General features: G+C 42.5%; 2 protein-coding genes across 6 annotated transcripts in view; one reads left to right on the top strand and one right to left on the bottom strand.

The window, feature by feature from the left end:
• dock7 (dedicator of cytokinesis 7) overlaps positions 1–23,534 on the top strand; it is a 161,137-nt gene that overhangs the window by 48,351 nt on the left and 89,252 nt on the right. The window lies entirely within an intron of this gene.
• Positions 1,383–22,104, bottom strand: angptl3 (angiopoietin-like 3). 2 transcript variants are annotated; one of them, XM_078218396.1, is made up of 7 exons: positions 21,539–22,104; positions 20,558–20,668; positions 19,496–19,616; positions 12,950–13,063; positions 11,325–11,420; positions 6,769–7,044; positions 1,383–1,697 (listed from the first exon to the last, which is right to left on the bottom strand). In XM_078218396.1, the coding sequence occupies exons 1-7, from the start codon at positions 22,031–22,033 to the stop codon at positions 1,516–1,518; spliced, it is 1,395 nt and encodes a 464-aa protein (XP_078074522.1). In that variant the 5' UTR covers positions 22,034–22,104; the 3' UTR covers positions 1,383–1,515. The 2 variants fall into 2 exon arrangements, with proteins under 2 accessions (XP_078074522.1, XP_078074523.1); XM_078218397.1 differs by lacking the exon at positions 11,325–11,420.

Here is a 23,534-nt window from a genome sequence, read left to right as displayed (position 1 = left end):
CACATGAAGACGGGTGACACAGAACTCTACTCACTACCATCCCTCTCAACCCCTTCACTGTCTTTATGTTGTGAGACTGCTTGTCTGACATCCAGCCTGTCACAAACTCAATTTCCTTTGCTACTCATTCCAATCCCTCCCTGGCCTATGTCTTCTGCTGAAGGCTGTTCTCAATGTTGGCATCCAGTTTGACCCTGAGCTGAACTGCCTATCTTGTATGCCCTCCATGTCTAAGACTGCCTACTTTGCAACACCACCTGTCTCTGCCTCAACTATCATCCTGCTTTTGTTACCTCCAGACATAATTGTTCGAATGCTCTCCTGCTTGGCCTCCTTTCTGCTACCCACCAGGAACTTGTGCACATCCAAAACATGGCTGCTGATATCCTAATCTGCATCAATTTCCAATTACCCATCTTCCCTACACTTGCTGACTTCCATTGGCTCCCAGTCCATCAATGGCTCAATTTTAAAACTACCATCCTTGTATTCAAATCCTTCCATCCCCCATGCTGTTCCCTATCACTGTAACTTCCAGGCCAAAACCTTCCAACAAATTTACGTTCAAACTGTTTCAGACTGCAAGGAGGGTAATTTTTTTAAACTCCATTTGCCTGGATTGGATTTTAACCCAGGGTCAAAAGCCAGATGACCACTGTCTAACCCTCTGCAGCTCCCACTAACTAAGCTTTACTTTCTGAATGTCTGTTCACAACTTAAATTTCTGGTACCCAGAATCATCATCCTCCATTGTTTGCTTCTGTGCTTTCTAAGGCAAGAATAAATGAAACAATATAATATAAAGTTTAAACCTGTGAAATCATACCCTTGCTTAAATACATTGTTACACAAGTCATGTGAAATAAAAATGTACGTTTTAAATCAACCTGAAGCATTTCTTATCTTTTTGCTAATGTATCAAAATGAGTGTTATGGTTTGTAGAGAAAATTGATTGTGGAAGTCAACGTGACTCAGTACTTATCAAGTATAATGATAAGCTAGTAACTTGATGGTTAACAGTAAATTTCTATGAGAATAAAACTTATTTTCTGTTATTTAACTTGGTAACTTTTCTCTGTCCACAATGGTTTGATTGCTGTGTTCAGAGGAAAAGGGCAATTAGCCTTTGTGGCTGAAATAATTAAATTTATTATTTTTTCAGACCATGAGTCGGATTGTTTGTTTCAATTTAACTCGGGTACAAGGTTATGGGGTACTAGATATTGCACACTTTATAAGCATAATTTTGGAAAAGTCAGAGTGAGGGATTTCTTTGCAAATATACTTATTGTCTTGCCCAGGACAGTGGAAAATCTATGTATGTTGCACACCATGGGAACTGTTGTGAATATTGATCTGTGCTGCACAGAATTGTCACATAATATTACTTAATAATGTTACACATGTACTAAACCTTTGTGTCAGCTGTTGCAGTTGCATTGTATGATTGGAAGTGAGTAACAGCATCAGTACCCAAGTTTTGTTGCAGCACAATAGTTGAAACAAAATACTCTTCATTTAAATCCTTCTGAATTAAGAGGACGGATCATCATTTTTGTTGATTTCAGGAAAAGTGATTTTCCCTTCCAAGTGTTCCAACATATTCCCTTCCTTCGCTCCAGTTTTCCTTTTGATCTTATTTTGATGTATTTTCCATTCAAGTTAGCTTCTCCACATGCATTAAACCACCATCCTCCTTTTTAGACAAAGAAATAAAGAATTTAAAGCTTGCTGTAAAATACAATGAACATGTGTTGATATATCCATGCCGATTTCAAGTTTGCTGGGATGGGGGGTTATTGGGGCCAATAATGACCAGAAACCCAGAAGAAAGTACAGTATGTGTTGGCCAGTGGCTTTTTAACTTGCCTACTGCATTACTATATTGTTCCCAGGTTTCCCAACCATCAGCTTGAGCAGCAGTTGTCACAGCACAGCCGGTTTGAGCCAATTCCAACTTTATAGGGGCACTCCAAACACATGAACTTTGAAGTTGGAGGCAGAGCAGAATGAATTGATGGAATTGAATGCACCCAACCTTGTCTTAATGACCCATGTATGGGTGTGTTGCTGAGGCTTTAAGGGTGATACTGTTCCTCAATGATGAGCAGAACCTGCCAGTGAAGTAAGGGTGGTGCTGTTGGAGGATACCCGTGAGGTCATATTTGGGGCATGGTGCCATGCTTGTGGATTCAACACCAAGAATGATTTAACAACCCAAGCAGGGCAGGCAGGGTGAGTACAATGGCACACTCAACTACATCCTTATGTGAGTATCATGCTAACCTCCTCAGTCTGCCCATTCAAACCAACTCCTGAACATCAGTTCTCACACCAACCTAACTTTGCTGGTGAACATACCCCTCTCTATTTATGCACTTCCTCAAATCCCTGCCTGTCCATCTACCACTGACACTCACATTCACCTTTATTCATCTTCATTCCTCAGGAGGTCACTCATTTTATGCACTCTTACAGGACAATGCAAACCACCCACCAGCTCAGATTCTCATGCTTCAGAGGGACCGGTAAGGCAGATAGTTAGTTGGATTTTCATCCAACTCTCACATCAAAAGTGAGCAAGAGCAGATGGTGGAGACAAGGTCAGCAGTGGAGAATCCACAGTAGGTTGCAGGATTCTTCAGGTTTTGCTCAGCTGATGCAGATGGTGTATCTTTCGATCTATCAACAAAGTGGATGTTTCTGGAGCAGCAGCAAAGAATGTGAGATATGGCAGGTTTTCCACCTGAATGTGCATTACTGAAGAGAGATTGCAGGAGTCTGTACCAAGCATGAGTATGTATTGTCACAGGCCTTTGTGAGGATGCCTTTGTCCATGGAAAGTGTGACCACTTATATGGAGCATCAAACAATTAAACAAGTGCATGCTGTCGCCCACCAATGGCTTGCACACTATCAAAGTCATCTTAAATGGGATTCATGTTACCCTAGCCTAGACTGTTTCATCGCCCCATTGATCTGCAGCAAAGTGCTTTCCAGCTCATAGCCTTCCCACAACTCTCTGAGGCTATGAGAGGGACGATGGCAAAAGGGGAAATGAAAGGGGCTCAAAGTGCTTGCATTTTGCAACGGTTGCTATCCTGCGTCCTCCTCACCTGTACCCACATGTGATTTGTGACCCAATGGCTGAGACTGCCCTGGCACAGGTACAGGTGGAGCAGTCTTTACTGGGACCCTTGGGTCCCATCAGCCAAAAGCATTTCAGCATTCAGGGCAGAGATCAGAGCATCCTGTCTCTCCCTCAGCTGAAATCAGAGGGATTGCACCATGTAGAAATGGAAGAGGAAGAATAAAGATTTGTAGTTGCACAAGGTCTGCACATTGATGTATTATTACACAATGTTACATTAAGTTTTTGTTCTACTTTTGAGCCACATAAATATTAATACATTTCATTACGTTCCTATCTTGTCTATTTCTAGTTTCTGCCTGGAAAGTGGCCACTTCACTTGTGGTAAATGGTAAGAGAGACTATGAAAGGAGTGCTTGGTTGTTTGCAGGACTGAATAGTGCTGGACAAAGGTGGTAAAAGTGAATGACTCTTAAATTTGTCTGTCAGACTGGTGGAACCTTACAATAATGAGGGTATCTCAGGCAGCTATGTGTGTCACCGATGTTGTCTTGGTCACATCATGTTCTGTCACCAGCACCTCCACACCTTGTTCCTTCTTTAGGCTCCAACCCTGCTGCTGTACAACGTTGTGCAGGCCCAGCAGACCATAGTCATTCCCTGGCTGGTTTGCATGGAAGGGTCCATCTGTATCTGTCCAGGCATCTGAAGCCTCTCTTCAGCATGCCAATGGCTCAGTAAATAACACATCTGTTTGTCACATAGCTTTCATTGTATCTCCCCAGGCCTCATAAACTCAGTTCCTCATGGATTTCATCAGTGGGTATCCCTTGTTTCTGAACAGCTAACATAGTTACTGTGTTTCGAGATACAAAGAGCTCAGAGAGGGTGGTCTATCTTACTGCAGGATGAAAACACGATGAAGCTGCCTGGGAATCTTGCTCACACCTGCATAAACTTCTTTTTCTGATTGTACACCAGCTGCAGATTGATAGAGTCAAAGCCCTTGCGATTAATGAATCTTTCTGGTATCTTAATTGCCACATGCAAGCAGTGAATTACGCTCAGCACCTTTGGGAAACCAGCCAAAGCTGCAAACTCGAGTGCTTGCTCCTCTGACTGACATCATTAGTGGCAGTGTTGACATAATTGCCCTGGCAAGCAAGTCATTAGTTACCTGTCTAATGGATTCGTAAGCTGCTGACTGCAAAGTCCTGGACGTGGTTCTGACAGCTTGGGGAGGAGACAGAGGCAAAAGAGGCTGAGGGTGATGATGACTTTGCAAGCCACTGGTAATGTCTGGTCACCAGGTCCAGTTGGCAACAGATTTTGTTCCAGATTTTGTTCTGGAAGTGTCTGACACCACCTCACGCGAGAGATTGAGCCTCCTAAGCACTAGTACTCTGACACATTGAGGAAGCTTTTCCTCTGCCTATACACCTTTTGTGGTGGATATGGCCTCCTGCAAGTTACATCTCTCATCCTCTCTCTGCTGTGGAGTTGCCCATTGTAAACATGTAGCCTGGTGCTGCTCATCTGAGATCCAAACTAAAACAGCATAATGGGCACCTGTTCTGATAAGATAACTCAGAACATCAAAATGAAAATCAGACGTAGAAACCTCCAAGTTGCCAAGGTAACCTCAATTTGTTAAAATAACCTCAACACAAGTACTGTGAACAAAGTCTTTCACACAAGCAAGCAGATAAGAGGTTTTAGTACTCATTGGTATATTTCCTTGTTATGTCTTCAATCCCCTCAATCAGCTTGCTTTCACTTGTGAGTTCCAGGAAGCCCGTGGACTCTCAGTTAAATTGAAAAAACAATGTTAAGATCATTGTAATTGAGTGATTAACATGTTAAAAATGATAGCTTGCCTTTCCCGAGGGGATGCTTGCCTAATGCCCTGCAGTTAAATGCAGAAGTTGGTGGATTGGAGCCTGTTTCCTAATGTCATGTCAATTTGTTTGCTTTCCACCCCCTTCCAAACTCTCACACATCTGCAAGTTATAATTCAGCCCATAATGTGTCATTTCCACTGTTAAGTAATTCTTTAATTTTTAAAATCAAAAATGTTAAGTTTAAGTTTATTAGTGTCACGAGTAGGCTTTCACTCCCGCTGCCGTGAAGTTACTGTGAAAATCCCCTAGTCGCCACACTCCGGTGCCTGTTCGGGTACACTGAAGGAGAATTTAGCGTGGCCAATGCACCTAACCAGTGCATCTTTCGGACTGTGGAGGAAACCGGAGCACCCGGAGAAAACCCACGCAGACACGGGGAGAACATGCAGACTTCGCACAGACAGTGACCCAAGGTCGGAATCGAACCTGGGTCTCTGGCGCAAGGAGATTGGGTGGAGTTTTTTTTTCTTCCCTGACAGATTGTATTTCCATCAGCCGTGGGTGTGTCTGGTACTTGGGCCAAGTGACCATTTTTTGTGTCAGCTGAGACGATGAGTGTTGACAGGTGATTTAATTAAGGCAATATCACATTTCCGTCCTTGCACAATATGCAGAAAAACTGCTTTTCAAGGAGGGATTATTGATCAGATACAGGAACTTTCCTCACCGAGAAAATTCCAATGATTATAATACTGACTCCTTTCCCAGCTGAGATCATCAAACTCAGTTCAGATTTGGTATTTGATCGTGGGGCCTCCTTGGACTAGATGATTTAATGCAAAAGTAGGTGGCTGTTTCCTAACACTGGGGTGATATTTCCGAGTTATAACTGTCAGAGAAGGTCAGTGAGGTTAACATTACTTACAGAGAATGATCTTCACTGAATGAAAAAGTGCTTCACTTGTTAGACTGTAGCATCACTGACACTGTCCACAGCAAGCCTTTTGGGTGGAAAACATTGGTTGAGCGGGGAGGTGGAGGGGTGGTGTCTGTGTCTGTGTGTCTGGTGGGGGGGTGATTATATGCCGAGTATAAAAGTGAAACACTGGCAAATGTGTTGCTGGTGGTCACTATGTTGAAGTGTTATTTATTTTGAGTGATTGTGTCTTAAACATCTGCACACCTTTGCAACATAGTCCCTATCACTACACTCAGTTATAAGGTACCAGTAGTCAAACCTGTTTGTGAGGAGAACAATTGAAGCTGACTGCTAATGTGGGCATAGTATGTGATGGCTGAAAAGCTGGACAGGGGCATGGGTCAACTTGTATGTGAGCATATGCAAAAGCATGATTTCTGGGGCTGGAAAATTGGGGTGGTCTTATACATCGTTTTGACTTATATAATTTTTGGTATACGTGTGGTACTACTATTCTTCCTAATCCTACAATTCTTATTCCAGAATTCTAAATGCAAGTTTGTATTCGAAGGTCATCTTAGAGATCCTTCAATGCATCTGAGTAAACGAGGGCCTGGGAATTTTTTGAAGCAGGATAAATACCCTTGGGACCAACAGCTCTGCCCCATTTTGTAATCCTACTTTTTCACCTTCTTGTTATTGCGCTTAACCTTTGGAAATGTGTCCAGATGCTCCTTGAACTGAACATACTGTCTGCTTCAGTTGCCTTTCCTGTTACCATATTCCACAACTTGATTACCTTTTTGGTGGAAAGATCCACCTCACTTCCCTTCCAGCGCCTAGATTTTTATTTAGTACCTGAATTATTTGTCATAGTGAACAATAGATATCAAGTGTTTTTTATAATTGGAGTTACCTGAATAACTTTCAGCACAGTTAGTGTCATTTCTCATGTCGTTGTCCCTGTCCTTGGTGGAGAATTTCATTCCTGCCTGTTCAGTCATTGCATTGTGGAGATTTCCCAGGAGGATATCAGAGAGTTGTATAGTGTAATCCGTCTCTTTTTCTCCCAGGCTGAATGTATATTTTATGAAACGCTTGTCACTTTTCCACTCATCCAATTCAATATGCAGCATGTAAGCTCTCTGTCGCGTAATATGGTGCACCTTTTCCAGTCCTAGCCAGAACTCACCTACACAAAAGATAGATAAAAATGTTGTGAAGGATTGAGTTTAAAAGTCAGGAGCATAGCTACACCTTTGTAAATGTTGTGCTTGACTTTTGCGAGTTGATAGACCAGGGCTGAGGTTCTCTAACCAGGGTGATGGGAGAAAGGGTCTCACTGAGGTTATTGGGGCTCCAAGGAAGACAGGTCAGTTGATTTTCTCCCCCTCTGCTTGGATACATTATTGCAGTCACCTTCTCTCATTCAAATGGAATTCATCATCTGAGCTGGCTAGTGAATGCCAGCAGACTATTCGACTGTACAGTATTAAAGGACCATCCAATTGAGTCCTCATCTGACATCCAAACATGCTGACTCATGCACAGGTTTAGCTCCATGGGCATTGGTAGTTCTCTGGCACCTCACCCAAGTACCTACTTTTCAAGTTTGATTCTAGATTAAAATACTAACAATGGTATTTTATTCAAGCTAAAAGCTGAATTGCAGCATGACTTAAATTGAAAAATTCATGTACAGACGAACTAATTAAGTTTAAAACATGCAAACATGTGACATTCATATAGTAACAAAAATAGATAAATACAATTAGTAGTTAAGTAGTTAACCAGGAAGTGATGGACAGGATATTAAAGGAAAGGTAATGTTCAATTCAAATTATATTAAAATCACAAACCATTACATCATTCCTACATTATGGGCACTGCAATGCAAATACATTCTATCATTTAGCTACTTCACTGGGGACCTGAGCCATATAAGGAATAGGGCTGCAGTGGTAACTTTCTGTCCCACGCCTATGGAGTTGAATTTGGTCACACTTTTGAGGTGCCTTGATCGCTTTGTGTGTGGTGAGGGTAACCGGTTTTGAATGTCCTAGATTGTGAGGGTTGGCAGTTTATTCATTCGGGTGCATCACAACTAAGTCCAATATCTGTGTAACAAACCTTGGTCATTTGATAGCTTCTCCCTTTCTGTGGAAGCCAGCTTTAAACAAGATGATGGGGCCTTCTGATGGGTTTAAAGTTTTTTAGGGTTGTTGATTAAGTGCAGTGCCCAGTGTGATATGAGTCATACATCCCAGGACGACTGTTGGCTTCATCCTTTGCCTTGCTGAGTTAGTTGCTTTCATCCTGGTTGGAACTGGAAACAATATAATTGGCCTCTGTGACCCTTCCAGGAGATTGGATGTCAATGAATATTTCCGTTTCAGATTGGTAAGCAGTGATTGTTGCTCAAGAGTACGCATCAGAAGAGTTTGGTCTTGTCTGAGATGCTGTTCCTGTTAAATAGTCTTTTGGCATGATATTCTTGGTTCACACTTCAAACATGGTGTCAGGGAGAGGACAGGTACTTGTACCCCAAAGGGAATTTTCCACTCTGACCTGAGTGGTATAGAGCCTCCCTGACACTACAGCAATGGCACAGTGTGCAAAGAAAATGCAGAATCAGAATATTTTGAAGTTTGTGCAAGAGGACTTAATATTTGCTTGACTAATCGGTACTGACCATTGTAGGATTAAACATTAACCATGGGTGGATGTACAGGTCAGATAGAGCTAACATGGTCAGATGCAGCTTTTTACAAAGAAGTGCTTGACCTAAAGTTCAAGGATCTGGTTTGAATTTTGAATACTTTGTCTGATATTCATTCACTGATACAGTGGAGGCACAAATTATTGTAAAGTTTAAAGATCTGTGGTGTGTTAGCTCATCCCTGCTGGGGTGTCCTGAGAAGTGTTGCTTTTGGTCAATTCACTGTGTGAAACTGTACCCCAATATGATTCACGGTCCTGTGAATCCATACCCCAACATGATTCTTCACCCTGTGAAACTGTACTCCAATATCATCCACCATCCTGTGAAACCGTACCTACCCTAAAGTATATTACCATTCTGTGAAACTGAACCCCAACATGATTCACCATCCTTTACCTCCATACCCCTGATGGTGAAATTACAAATTATGTAATGCAATTATGCTGTTCCTGATGGCTTGCAGCACCTTGTGGATGACAAGTTTTGAGCTGTAAGTTCCATTTAGCATGCTGGCAATGCCACACAACACAATGGTGTGTCCTCACTGCAAAGACTGAATTTTGTCACCACAGGGATTATGTGGTGGTCACTCTCACTAATACTGTCATGGATGGATACATCTGTGAAAAGTAAATTCGTCAAATAAGATTTTTCTTCTTGTTAGATCTTTGACCACTTATAGGGTCTGGCAGATATGTCCTTCAGGATTTTGCCAGCTCGGTCAATGGTGGTGCCCTTGGTGATGTGCATTGAAGTCCCCAAGCATAATACATTCTGTGCCACTGCCACCTTCAATACATCTTCTGAATGATGTTCAACATGGAAAAATAGTGATTCATCAGCTGTTAAAGGGCAGTAGGTAGCAATCAGCAGGAGGTTTCCTTGCCCATATTTGACCTGATGTCATGAAACTTCATGGAGTCAGGTATCAATGTTGGGGACTCCCAGGGCCATTCCCTCCCAACTGTATATCATTGTGCTGCAAACTTAGTGGGTCTGTCCTGCTGCTGGAACAGCATATATCCTGGGACATTGATGGAGGAGCCTAACATTTACTGTCAGTGAATATGATTATGTCAGGCTGATGCTTGACTCGTTTTTGGGTCAGCTCTCCCAATTTTAGCACAAATCACCAGATGTTAGTAAGAAGAACTTTAGATGGTCAACTGGACAGGATGTGCCAGTTTTGTTTCTGATGCCGAGGTCGATGACAGATGGTCTGTCATATAATGGTTCACAGTAAGAAGTTTAACAACACCAGGTTAAAGTCCAACAGGTTTACTTGGTAGCAAAAGCCACACTTGCTACCAAATAAACCTGTTGGACTTTAACCTGGTGTTGTTAAACTTCTTACTGTGTTTACCCCAGTCCAACGCCGGCATCTCCACATCATATAATGGTTCAGCCAATGCTGTAAAGGTTGCTCTGTGTCAATGTGAGGAAGAATGAATGGTTGGTGAGGAAGTGTTTTCTTAATGATCTCTCTCTTGTTGTGGCCATGTTGACAGTGTTAGTGGATTTCTTGGTCATGTCTCGTTGTTCTAAATTTTTTTTTCACTTACTATATTCTTAAACCATATTTGTTCCTCTTGACCTCTTATTTTGAATATAATTATTTATTAAGATCAAGAGTAGTTTTATTTCAAATTTGTCAACATTTTTTCCTGAAACTTGCTTGTCGAATAAAACATTTCCTTCCCCTGCATCCACATTGACACCGATTCTTTCACATACCAACATGCCTACAAAAAAATTGCTCCTCTTTTTGTCTTCAATGGTGGATTTCGCTTGTGTAGTTCCATTAATGCGATCCCACGCCTTGGTTACATTATGCTGTCTGCTTTTCATTTTTGTCTAATGATTGAGGAGAATGAAACTCTGCATAAGAGAATGAATGCCTCATACTATAGCGTTCATTTGACCTCAGCAGGAGAGAGTGTCACATGGCTCAAGTTGAGAACTCCTGGGTACTTTCCATTTCTGGAAATGTTATTATGTTAAATGGGGCAAAACTACTTCATCCAAATCAACTTCCAAAGTCTGAAGGAATGTTTCAGGATTAAGGTTGAAATGTCCTGTTCTTGAGTATTCACCTAACACTAAGGTCCTTCCAATTTAATAAGGAGATTTGCTTAAGTGTATTTTTTTTTTGTCTCGATCAACCATGTTGGAATTAGACTAATTCCTACTTGGCTGCATGAGACAAAAAGTGTTACTCTTTTATTTTCCCTTAACTGGATGTTGGGAGCTAAAATGTTTTCATCGATGAACATGCTTAATGGGTGGTTTTTTGGACCCAAGACTAGGTAAACAACATTTCATATTTAGGCACTGATGTGTCTCAGTGACATTGACAAATAACAAGTATATTGATTTTTTAAAAATAAAATGATTTTCTACTTTATTTTTTTTTCCCTGATAGTTTAATGTGGGCTGTAGTTCCATAAGTGCTGAAAGCTGTTTGATCCCTTGCCCATGTTCTCATTTTCAAGTGTGAGTCTAGACTGTGTTATTCGATTCTTCAGCAGTGGGTAGTATTGCAGCTAAATAAATGATTCTGCCTCATTCTGAAATGCCCCATTCATACCCGTGCACATGTTTTTCAGTGGGAGTCACCGCCTTGATGTTGGAAGTGGAAACCCAAGCTATCTCCCCCACCTCCTCCACACTTCTAGTCATATAACTTAAAGCTATTTCAATTGCATGCAGTTTTATGATTTTTAAAAAAATGTTTTGAACTATCCTCTTACCTTCCAATGTACCAAAACCATTTTCATATTGTTGCCAAGGCTGGTCAAAATCCACTGACCCATCAAATCTTCGCTGTATGACAGTCCAACTGCCCACTGAAAATAAGGGCCAAATGTAAAGTATGGTTTCAGTAGAGAATTCCATGTATTTACCCAGTTAGTGACATGAATTAGGTTGTAAGCAATTGCACTCAGAACTCTGAACTAGTTAGCTTTCTTTCCTACCTTCATGGGAGTAAATCTTCTTCCTTCCCAAGATTTCATATTCCTCGGTCACATATCTGATTTGGGCAAATTGTTCACTATGATGAAGAATTTTGATGACGAGTACATAAATAAGTACTTGGGTTGAGCATAGGCAAAATGTTTGTTTTTCTGGAAGAAATCTCGTAGGCAAATTTGAGGTGTGGAGCTTGGAACTGATTGTACATAACAGAGCCCCATGGTTTTGAAGGTGGGGTAGGAAGGAGTCAATTGTTGGCCTTAAGGAGGTGAAGAGAGAGAATAGGGGAGAACCAGCAGGCCCAAAGCCAGCTGAGGAAAGCAGGTAGAGAACAGAGGAGTAAGCAGGGAAGCTGCAACATTTTAATTTCAGATCCAGGGTAGGGGCGATAACTGGTGAAGGGGAGCGATTGGGGTGGTGAGGTGTCGTGTAGGTGTAAAACAGGAATTGCAAAGTGCTAACTTTGCAGAGAGCAAAATCAAAAAGGAGAAAAACTGCAGAATCTGCTGCTTCATGTAGACCCCGAATAGTCAGAGGGGAGTGACACATTTTGGAGGGGGGTGGGGGGGTGTGTGCCATTCTCTCAGCCCACTGCACTGTTCAAGATATCCCATCAGAGGACATCTTGACAATTCTTCTTTCGTTCAGTGGGAATCCTTGGTAGGGAAATGGGTTAAATTCTCCGGCTGATGGCGGGGCTTGAGCAGCATTTCCAGTCTGTCTGGAGATGAGTGAGGCTTATTTTGTGATGAGCCCAGCAATAAATCCAAGGACACCAGCTGGAATGCCTTTGGGCGTGCATGATCATCAGTTACCCTGTTGTAAAGTGAGTGGTCATCAGGCAGCTACAGGACTGATCTTCACATGTCAAGTGCCCCATTGTCATCATCTAGCTTGTATGTAACAACTGGAGAAGCTCACGCCATCCATTACAAAATAGTTGGCTTGCTCGCCAGCCCATCCTGCACCACCTGTGCAGCAGTGTGTACTATACAGGATGTATTGCAGCAATTACATGGGAAACGATTACCTCCCAGTTCCTCTCCATCCTGACTTGAACATATATCATTGTTCCTTCATCATCATCATGTGAAAAATCCTGCTTAGCAACACCATTGGTTTACTTGCACCACACAACCTGCAGCAGTTCAAGAAGTTTCAAGGGCAACTCAGGTGGACAGTAAGTGCTGGCCTGCAAGCAATGTCTACGTGCCACAAATAAATTTTAACAAAGTTACTGTTCTGATCTATTGACAGCCTTGGAACCATACACCTGTGTGAATCAGCATTTTATAAGTGGGGAAGGGAAAAATAAACGCAATTTCAATTTAGTATAAATGTTCATATACCGCTTTGCTGGGATGAATTTTACCAAAAATAATAGTGAAATAGTGACCATTACCCGCTGTGAAGTGGCAGGACACATTGAATGCTTTGTATCCATTAGGTTTAATTATGTACACTCCATTACTGTCCGTTCCCTCATTGTCAATGTTATTGCAGTCAGTGGGAAAATCTGCAAAGGTTAAAAGAGCTTGCAGTTAGATATCTGAAACGCCATCTACCATATTTATAATGCTTTACCCCTTTGGATCTACCTGAGCTCGGCAAAGACGTTGACCTCAATAAATTTCTGTTGATTGAAGGGTGGCATCAGGTGGGACTGTCTTCTGCAAATGACAGTTGATGCTGAGTCAATTAATTTTAATTCTGAGATTGATAGGTTTCTGTGAACAGAAGATATTAAGGGATATGGGGGAAAAGTTGGGGAAAATATGTGGACTTGGGTAAAGGTGTCAGGATATCATTGGTAGAACAGACTCGTGGAGGGTAAATTTTCATGTTCCCATGTTCTCCAAGTTTGAAAAAAAAAATTATTATTGAAGACGCCTTTCCCATTTCTACAAACAGTGCAACAAACCCTCAAGACTTGGTCAGTACAGCATAATCATTTTTCCACATACACAGAAAAGACTGGCAAATATCATTACAGTTGGTTTGGAATATCAATTATCAATTACAGTTCGTTGTAATTGATGCCTCCCTTTGTACAGATAATGAAAGGATATTGCACAGAGTAAAATATATCAGCATAAAGACATGAGCACATGGCTCAATGGTGCACACCCTCACCCACAGGATAACAAGGAGCGAGATCACCGCATAATGGAGCCCCTTTGGGGTCAAATACAATCAATTGGCATCTAAAACAGCACGCTAAAACCTCTGAATAATGAAAGGATACCCCAGAAAAACAGAAAGAGGAGAACATCAGGATACAAACCCAAGACATGGCGTGACAGTATACACACACACACACACACACACACACACTAACACACTAACAGGAGCAGAGCTAAGCAGCCTCATGGGAAGTGTGCAGATAAAATAAAGCCCAGATATAAACTTAACCCCCCCAATCCCTTGAATAACAGGATATCTTCCATCAGGGAGACTTAAACCTGTAATGTAATCTCCACACCTTCTAAGTATGAATTTGCAAATAGCTGCTATCCTTGCCTGCACAGCCAAAGAAAGTAAGGGATACTGACATAGATAAAAGAAGAGCCAATAATCCAAGGGTTCTCATTCACACTTGGGCTCATCACAAAATAAGCTTCACTCATCTCCAGCCGCACTGGAAATGCTGCTCAAGCCTCGCCATGAGCCGGAAAATTTTACCCATTTCCCTATCAAGGATTCCCACCAAACGGAAGAAGAAGAGTTGTCAATACTTCCTCAGATGGGATATCTCTGGGAAAGATACAATCCTTCCCCTCCTGAGAAGATGAGAGAAACCTTGTGGAATCAAATATAATAAATCAGAGCTTATATCAGCACCTCACTGACCCAGATAACGAAACCTTGGAGAGAGAGGAACACCAGGATAAGCCCATAGACATGGTTTGTCGGTGTAGACTCTCACATGCAGGATATCAGGAACAGAGCTACGTAACCTCATAGGAGAACCCCCCCCCCCCAAAAGAAAATCATTGAACAACGACACAGTTAAAAGGAGGGCCGACTTGTCAGGAGTACTCATGCCACCCCTAGGTTTCAAACAAAACAAGCTTCCCCTACCTCCAATCATACCTGAGACCCTATTCAGGATTCCACCCATTTTCCTCCCATCAAGCAAACCCTAGCTACAGGAGGAATTGTCATCCAAACACGCACAGTCAGGATATTTCGGGGGAGGATAAGAATCTTCTACCAATGGGATGGTGGTTTGGCTCCATTCCAGGAGCCAAACCACCAAGTAACCACTGTCACAACCCACACAGCCAAGGGAAATATAGGAAACCAACCCAAAAAGGCCTAGACAACCAAGGATTCCCTGATAATGCTGGGGCATGCAACAATAAGTATTTCCCCCAACTCCAGCTACACCAGAAGCACCAACAACAATAAAACGCAGTCTTTTTCAGAATATATGATCTGTCTGTACGCTCACAGGCAAACAACAAGGATTCTATAAACCCCAAAATAACAAAAAGACAAAAGAAAAGCACAAGATCATTAGTTCTAAAGGGGGATTTCCGCACTCATTGGGAGAGATTATAAGTCCATACCCACCACCTCTATATCAAACCGCTTACCCACCACCCTTCTGTGGTGCTACTCATGTTATCCATCCTTAAAGGATGCCATATCATATAAACCTCCATTATAAATGTCAGGATTACAATACAAAAAATGGATAAATATCGCATAACCCTGATACCATACAACCAACTCAGAATGAAGGGGACCCATTATCACTCCACAAGCAAAGAAAATATCTATATTGCAAACAGGAGTTTGGATTTGACACTGGACTAGGAGTAGGGTCGGCAAACCCCCTTACCTACCCTGCACCCCGGGTGCCACATGGAAAGACCAAGATTGAATGTAAACGGTAACGCACTTTAAGCTAGTGTCTCCCTCCTTCCACAGCCAGAGCACACTAGTGGATGAATTCCATTATAAATATCCGGAGGATTGCGGATGTGGTTCCTATATTCAAGAAAGGGAATAGGGATAGCCCAGGAAATTACCGACTGGTGAGTCTAACCTCGGTGGTTGGTAAGTTGATGGAGAAGATTCTGAGGGACAGGATTTATGAACATTTGGAGAGGTTTTAATATGCTCAAAAGTAGTCAGCATGGCTTTGTCAAAGGCAAATCGTGCCTTACGAGCCTGGTGGAGTTCTTTGAAAATGTGACTAAACACATTGATGAAGGAAAAGCGGTAGATGTGGTTTACATGGACTTCAGCAAGGCATTCGATAAGGTCCCCCATGCAAGACTTCTCGAGAAAGTGAGAGGGCATGGGATCCAAGGGGCTGTTGCCTTGTGGATCCAGAACTGGCTTGCCTACAGAAGGCAGAGAGTGATTGTAGATGGGTCTTTATCTGAATGGAGGTTGGTCACCAGTGGAGTGCCCCAGGGATCTGTTCTGGGACCCTTGCTGTTTGTCATCTTCATAAATGACCTGGATGAGGAAATGGAGGGATGGGTTGGCAAGTTTGCCGACGACACGAAGGTTGGTGGTGTTGTGGAAAGTTTGGAGGGATGTCAGAAGCTGCAGAGTGACATAGGATGCAAGACTGGGCGGAGAAGTGGCAGATGGACTTCAACCCGGATAAATGTGTAGTGGTTCATTTTGGCAGGTCAAATGGGATGAAGGAGTATAATATCAGGGGTAAGACTCTTAGCAGTGTAGAGGATCAGAAGGACCTTGGGGTCCGGGTCCATAGGACTCTTAAATTGGCCTCGCAGGTGGAGGAGGTGGTTAAGAAGGCGTATGGTGTGCTGGCCTTCATCAATCGAGGGATTGAGTTTAGGAGTTGGGGGATAATGATGCAGCTTTATAAAACCCTTGCCAGACCCTACCTGGAGTACTGTGCCCGGTTCTGGTCGCCTCATTACAGAAAGGATGTGGAAGCCATAGAAAGGGTGCAGAGGAGATTTACAAGGATGTTGCCTGGATTGGGTGGCATGCCTTATGAGGATAGGTTGAGGGAGCTCGGTCTTTTCTCCTTGGAGAGACGAAGGATGAGAGGTGACCTGATAGAGGTTTACAAGATGTTGAGAGGTATAGATCGGGTGGATTCTCAGAGGCTTTTTCCCATGGCTGAAATGGTTGCTACAAGAGGACACAGGTTTAAGGTGCTGGGGAGTAGGTACAGAGGAGATGTCAGGGGTAAGGTTTTCACTCAGAGGATGGTGGGTGAGTGGAATCGGCTGCCGTCAGTGGTGGTGGAGGCAAACTTGATAGGGTCTTTTAAGAGACTTCTGGATGAGTACATGGGACTTGATAGGATTGAGGGTTATAGGTAAGTCTATTTATAAGCCTAGGTAGGTAGGGACACAACCGGCGTAACTTGTGGTTTGAAGGGCCTGTTTGTGCTGTAGTTTTTCTATGTTCTATCTCTGGCTTTTAAAAATTAAGAGGATAACAGGCAACATATGCCTTAGTGCTCATATATCAACCGCTCTTGTCAGGATAAAAGACAACACCAGGATTATAATCACAAGGGGAGTAGTTCAGGATTAATGACAATCTGCAGGATAATGTACCCATCCATGGAGCTTGAAAAGGCTAAAGACTTGACAGGATTGTTGAGCAGCATCAAGGATCCATCTATAATTTCACCAAGGCCTCTGCACCTCTGTTGTGTCATCGCCCAGAGACCCTGGAAAAGACCCCAGTAGGTGGCGAGATCCAACTGTGATTAGTCAGTTCCAGTCCCCCTTGATGAACACCAAGGTGAAGACAATGTAAGACCAGCGATCGGGGCCTATAACCGACCCCAAATCTCAAAGATCAGACATAGTGGGCCCGATTTTACCATTGCGTTGCGCCTGTTTTCGGGCGCGAAAATTTGATAAAGTTGGGCGTGAGGCGAGTAGCATGATCCGCGCTCGCCTCCACGCTGGTTCCCCCTTTACCAAGGCCCGAAAATGGCCGCGATCGGGACCACGCCCAAAACGGGCGTGATGGCCATTTAAATGCATTTGCATGCATTTAAATTGACTCAATGAGCTGCACGCCCAACTTTACCAGCACTTCCCCCTGTACCACTGGGTTCACCCATCCAGAATCGACGTCAAACAGACATGCTCCATATAAGTCCGATTCAGGCATTCCAGTAGGTGAGGAGGTAAGTGCTGAGCGTTCGACAGCTGTCTGCTTGAGATCGATTGGGGGGGGTAGGGGGTAGGTCCGATGGTTCTCTGCTCGAGATCGGTGGGGGTGGAGGGGGGGAAGGTGGGTCTGCTGCCACTCTGCCTGAGATCAGTGGGGGGGGGGGGGTTATAAGGGGGTCAGTAATGTTGTGTGAGGGGCCCATGGGGAGGCATTATCTGGTCCGGGAGGGATGTGACGGGGAGCAGCATTCTATCATTTTTTTCTGTGCATGCACAGTTGGAGGCTGATTGGAGCTGCTGTAGCGTGAGCGTGGCATGAACGGCAAGTAAGATTGTGTCCGTTATCTTTTCCTGAAGTTTTTCATAAGAGTCAATTTTCTGATTGCAATTACAAGGATTGAAAGTGAGCCTCCATCGATGAAACTGCCCTCTTGACTGACCGGATTCTTTCCTCCGCTTCATCGATATCTCACAATTCATCAACGTGAACACCAGTGATTTGTGTCAGGGAGCCGAGACCGTCATCTACGACTTTACTCACAATGGTAGCCGTCATCTCAATGCCTATAACATCGCCAGAGTGTGAGCACACTCACCAGCTAAACCGGCACTGCGAACAAGGCCCCACCCTGGCTCTCTGCAACCGCCTTTATCAAACAAGGATTTTCTTGACTTTGCTCGGCTCCCCTTCACCCAAACCGAACCAGAATCTTCCAGGAGCATAGCAAGAGTATACCCTCCAGGATTAGATAATTATGGGTTGTGCATCAGGATAAATAAAAAGATTAAAAGATGAGTGGCACCAGAGCTTGTGAAAACGCAGCCCCGCTTACCGTTCTCCCTCAGTTAATTGGATGGGTAGAAGGTGTGGATTTATTTCCAGGGTTAATATAAACTCTTTTTCCAGTTTGCGTGGTGAATTGGGCTACATTCACAACCTTTTGTAGTTTCTCGTGGTCTTGGACTGAGCAGGAGCCATACCAAGCTGTGATACAACCAGAAAGAATGCATTCTATGGTGGATCTGTAAAAATTGGTGGCAGTTGTAGCAGACATGCCAAATTTCCTTAGTCTTCTGAGGAAGTAGAGGCATTGGTGGGCTTTCTTAACTATAGTGTCGGCATGGGGGGACCACGACAGGTTGTTGGTGACCTGGACATCTAAAAGCTTGAAGCTCTCGACCATTTCTACTTCGTCCCCATTGATGTAGATAGGGGCATGTTCTCTGCTACGCTTCCTGACTATCTCCTTCGTTTTATTGACATCGAGGGAGAGATAATTGCCATCGCACCAGGTTAACAAATGTAATTGTGTGTTTGAAAAGGGTTCTGTTAAAGTATAGAAATATCAGCTCAAATTTTAGCATTATCACTCATCGTATTTAGACTTTAAATAGTAGGATTTCCACAGGAAAAAATAGTTTTGTATTATTATACTTTCATGTTATGCAATATTTTGTTAACTCGTATCAATTTAAATTGCTCCCAGCAGCAGGGCAGATCTGTAATCACGTGTTCTTCATTCTACTGGCATATATCCCATTTGTACGTTTATTCATCTATTTCCAGACACACAAGAAATTTGGAAGGGTGGGTGTATAATCGTATTGCTGGATTTCTTTCACCTTGCGCTGTACAAAGGTTTTGTACATCCACCTTTATAATTAACTGAATTCCAAATGACAACGCCAGTACGATATTCTTTGGCGAAATAGCAAATTATTGGCGCATGTGTATATTTTTTAATTTATAAAATCGTCGTAATTTTTTTACATTTTTCTCCCTACATATACAAGTGATCTTTGTAGATATTTCTTACCATTGTCATCAGACGATAGTTGTGTGTTGTTACTGGGGAAGTAGTGAACATACTTGGAAGCAGTGGGCTTCTGAGGCAGTTGAATATCACTTTGATTATCTGGTAAGAAGGTGACTCTTAGCTGTAAAATATGTATAGCTTACTGTATTTTTAAAACATTTTAATATATTGTCATATTCTTAAACATATTTGCTGAAAAGAAATATATATGTTATAAGTATGTAACATTTTCTAGTGCATACTACAATCGGCTTAGAAATGTTTAATTGTCCTTCCCCTTTCAGTCTACTCCCTTCTGAGTTTTGCCCTTTCCATTCTTTTTTGAAGGAGTGTTATGATATCTGGTACAGTGTCCGTTGTCTTAAACGAGTGGACATTCTTCTCTATGTGCCTGGCATGATAACTATCAGCAGGCAATTTTAATTTCTGACCTTGATTCTATTCTCAAATGACATCCATATATGGTGATACCTGTTGTGTAATCCCGCTACCAACTAAATCAGAAAACACAGCATAGATTGGGATTTGAACATTGGGACTTGCTGGTCTGAATGGTTCTATTTGCGTTTTCCATAGAATCCCTGCAGTGCAGAAAAGGCCATCTGTACATCAAGTTTGCACCGACTCTCCAAAAGAGCAACTGACTGAGGCCCTCCCCTCCACCATATCCCTGTAACCCTGCGCATTTACCATGGTTACTCCACCTAACATGCACATCTTTGGACAATAAGGGTCAATTTAGCATGGCCAATCCGCCTAACCTCCCGGAGGAAACCCACTCAGACACAGAGCGAACGTACGAACTCCACACACAGAATCACTCAAGGCCGGAATCGAACCTCGGTCCCTGGCACTGTGAGGCAGCAGTATTAGCCACTGTGCTGCAGTGCCATACTTGGGAGAGCATTTCTTGTGGAAACTTGAGAGAGAGTTCTGGTCATTTCTCAATGGTTTGATAGTTTTGCCCTGTTGAAAAGGCTCCCACTTGGACAGGAGTAATGCAACAATTTTAGAATTTTACTTGACTGTGCGTCTTGGAATATAAAGTGAATTGTGACATACCTTTTCTTCCAGTTGCTCTATTTGATGATTCTGTTTGTCTAGTTGACTGTGTTGTTCATGTAGAGTACTGATCAACCGTTTAATACTTTCATTCTGTTCTTCAATAAGAGCCTGTTTGAACAAAATATATAAAATGATTAAGTAGCAAAAGATTGTTCTGCCTGAATTCCTATTGCACATTTTGCCATTTTTAAATTATTACTGGATTTACTTCAAATTTAAAATCATGATTTTAATCTCAGAAAAGCTCTGCACAGAGATGAACTACTGTCTTCAGACATACTCCGGTGCTTGTTTTTTTACAGGAATTGCAAACATAGTATCGGAAAATGTTACACACTACTCTGTTGTCAAATATTACAAATCCCCAAGTGATGGCTTGTTTCAGAGCCATTCTCAAGTATGCTGTACATAAGCTGTGTGTGTGTCTGTTCTATTTGTATTACACCTTTCACTTTCAGTGGCTTTAAGAGAACTGATCTTATTCTGCATCATAACATTTTCAATATTTTAATGTACAAAAGAAGTACATAATTGAACTGAAGCTCGATCAATATCCCACAGCTGGGCAGAATCTGATTTGGATGTGGTCTTTAATAGGCTTGCCGTTCTTCTCCCCATTTTTGCTGTGATGCCATGATATTGCAAAGTAATTGCCTTCCAGCACATTGTACAAGTGGCTGTTTTTCAGACCTGCGTTTAGACAGTGAGTGCTCACAAGCTATTTGCCAAAGTCAGTGACAGCCAGACAATTTCTGTCCTCACTTAATATCCACAAGTGAACTATTCAGCCGGGGTCATAGGATAGGAATGTGGAAACTGATTTTGTTGCCTTCTTCCTTCGCTCAAGGGCACTGAGGACAATTGCTCTCACTCTTACAAAGATCAGCTAACTACATAGCGCAGGGATAATACTTCGGATCTTTCTGGTCTCAAGGTTTAGGGAACAACATATCACTTTTTACATTAAAATGCACTTACTTTTAGAGATGGGAACTCCTTTATCTCTGATATTTCTGTCTTGATTTCAGTCAGTTCAGATAATTTGTCTTCAAGACCATCTACTTTTGTTTCTAGAACAGTTCGGTTTTCTACAATGCCATTTATTTTTTTCCTGATGTCTAGTGACATGTTTTTCAACTCCTCGTTGTTAGCCTGTAGAATTATTGTCCTGTTCTTTAGCTCTTGCTCGTTAAGCTTGATTTCATCTGTTTCTTTTGAGAGTTCAAAGAAGGATCTGTCAAATATGTTAATCTTGTCCAATATTTTATTGACTTGGTTCTTGGTCTTCTGAACAAAATCTTTCAGTCCGCGTCCCAATTGTAGGAGGCCATTTGCTAAAATTCTCACATCATCTACCATTGCAAATCTGGATTCTTCCAGCGAAGTTGTCTCCAAGACAGAATCATCGGCTTGTAATTGGACAGTGTAACTGGACAGAGTCAAAATAAGGAATGGTGTTAAGAACATCATCATTTTGTCCCGATTTTTTGTTAGACTGCTGTCTAACAAGATGTGTCTATATATATCTGATTTGAATTGCTGCTTGGTTTCTGCAGTTGATCATTAAACAGTTTCATCTTGAACTAATATAACCTCCAAAGCAAGGAGGAGCCATGAGTAAAGTCAACATAAAACTGTGCAAATAGAGCGGAACTGGCAAAACTCGATGACCGTTATGTCACAAAAAATTGTTCAAATAAGTTTAAGATATACTGATCCGAGCACTGATGATTCTCCCCCCAATTTTCATAATTCTTCTCATGAAGGCATGATATTTTCTGGCATACAGTTCTGTGACTGCTCACTGCACCTTACCCAAGTGACCTTTCTATATGTGTAATCTAAGGCAGTACCAGCAGACTTATTTCATAATGGTGATGATCAGTGATAACTGATCTCAGCTGATGTGGGCATGTGTGTTTGCATGCATGCACGTACTCTATATTTCATAGCTATTGCAAGTGGAAGCCCTGAATAATTATTTATTTTTGCCTCCCTATTCTAAGCCTAGAACCTCAAAGGCACGCACTACACTGTATAATACACTTACCTATTAATCCAGCATGATGTATGTTTTCTGACTTTGTGTTGTAAGGAGTTTTTTCTGATGTAAAGATAGTTGCTGTATCTTTCATTCATTAACATCTGTTCAAGGCTGATGCAAGTGTTTCATCGGTGAACCTGTGGCTGGGTGAAAAGATTATAGGGGGCGGCACGGTAGCACAGTGGTTAGCACTGCTGCTTCACAGCTCCAGGGTCCCGGGTTCGATTCCCGGCTCGGGTCACTGTCTGTGTGGAGTTTGCACATTCTCCTCGTGTCTGCGTGGGTTTCCTCCGGGTGCTCCGGTTTCCTCCCACAGTCCAAAGATGTGCGGGTTAGGTTGATTGGCCAGGTTAAAAATTGCCCCTTAGAGTCCTCAGATGCGTAGGTTAGCGGGATTAGCGGGTAAATATGTGAGGGTAGGGCCTGGGTGGGATTGTGGTCGGTGCAGACTCGATGGGCCGAATGGCCTCCTTCTGCACTGTAGGGTTTCTATGATATAACTTTTACAAATATCAGTCATCTGATTAACTCTTGCTGTCACTCTTAGCTATTCAGGAAGAATCTGGAAATTGGGCATGTTTGTAGGAATAACGGAACTTTAGAAGTCACCCCATTTAAAATGTAGGAGTTGCTGTTTACTTTTGGAAATTTTAGGCCTTGCCATTTCGAAAACTTTTACTCCAGAGTACCTTTTACCTTAAGCTTTTATCAAACCATGGTGGTACAGTGGTTAGCACTGTTGCCTCACAGTACCAAGGACCCGGGTTTGATTCTCGGCTTGGGTGGCTGTCTGTGCGGAGTCTGCAGTTCTCGTCATGTCTGAGTGGGTTTCCTCCTGGTGCTCCGGTTTCCTCCCACAGTCCGAAAGATGTGCTGGTTAGGTGCATTGGTCATGCTAAATTCTTCCTCTGTGTATCCAAACAGGTTATC

Source organism: Mustelus asterias, chromosome 8 (assembly GCF_964213995.1).
Source record: "Mustelus asterias chromosome 8, sMusAst1.hap1.1, whole genome shotgun sequence".
NCBI classification, from domain to species: Eukaryota; Metazoa; Chordata; class Chondrichthyes; order Carcharhiniformes; family Triakidae; genus Mustelus; species Mustelus asterias.
This window is presented reverse-complemented; position numbering and strand designations above follow the sequence as displayed.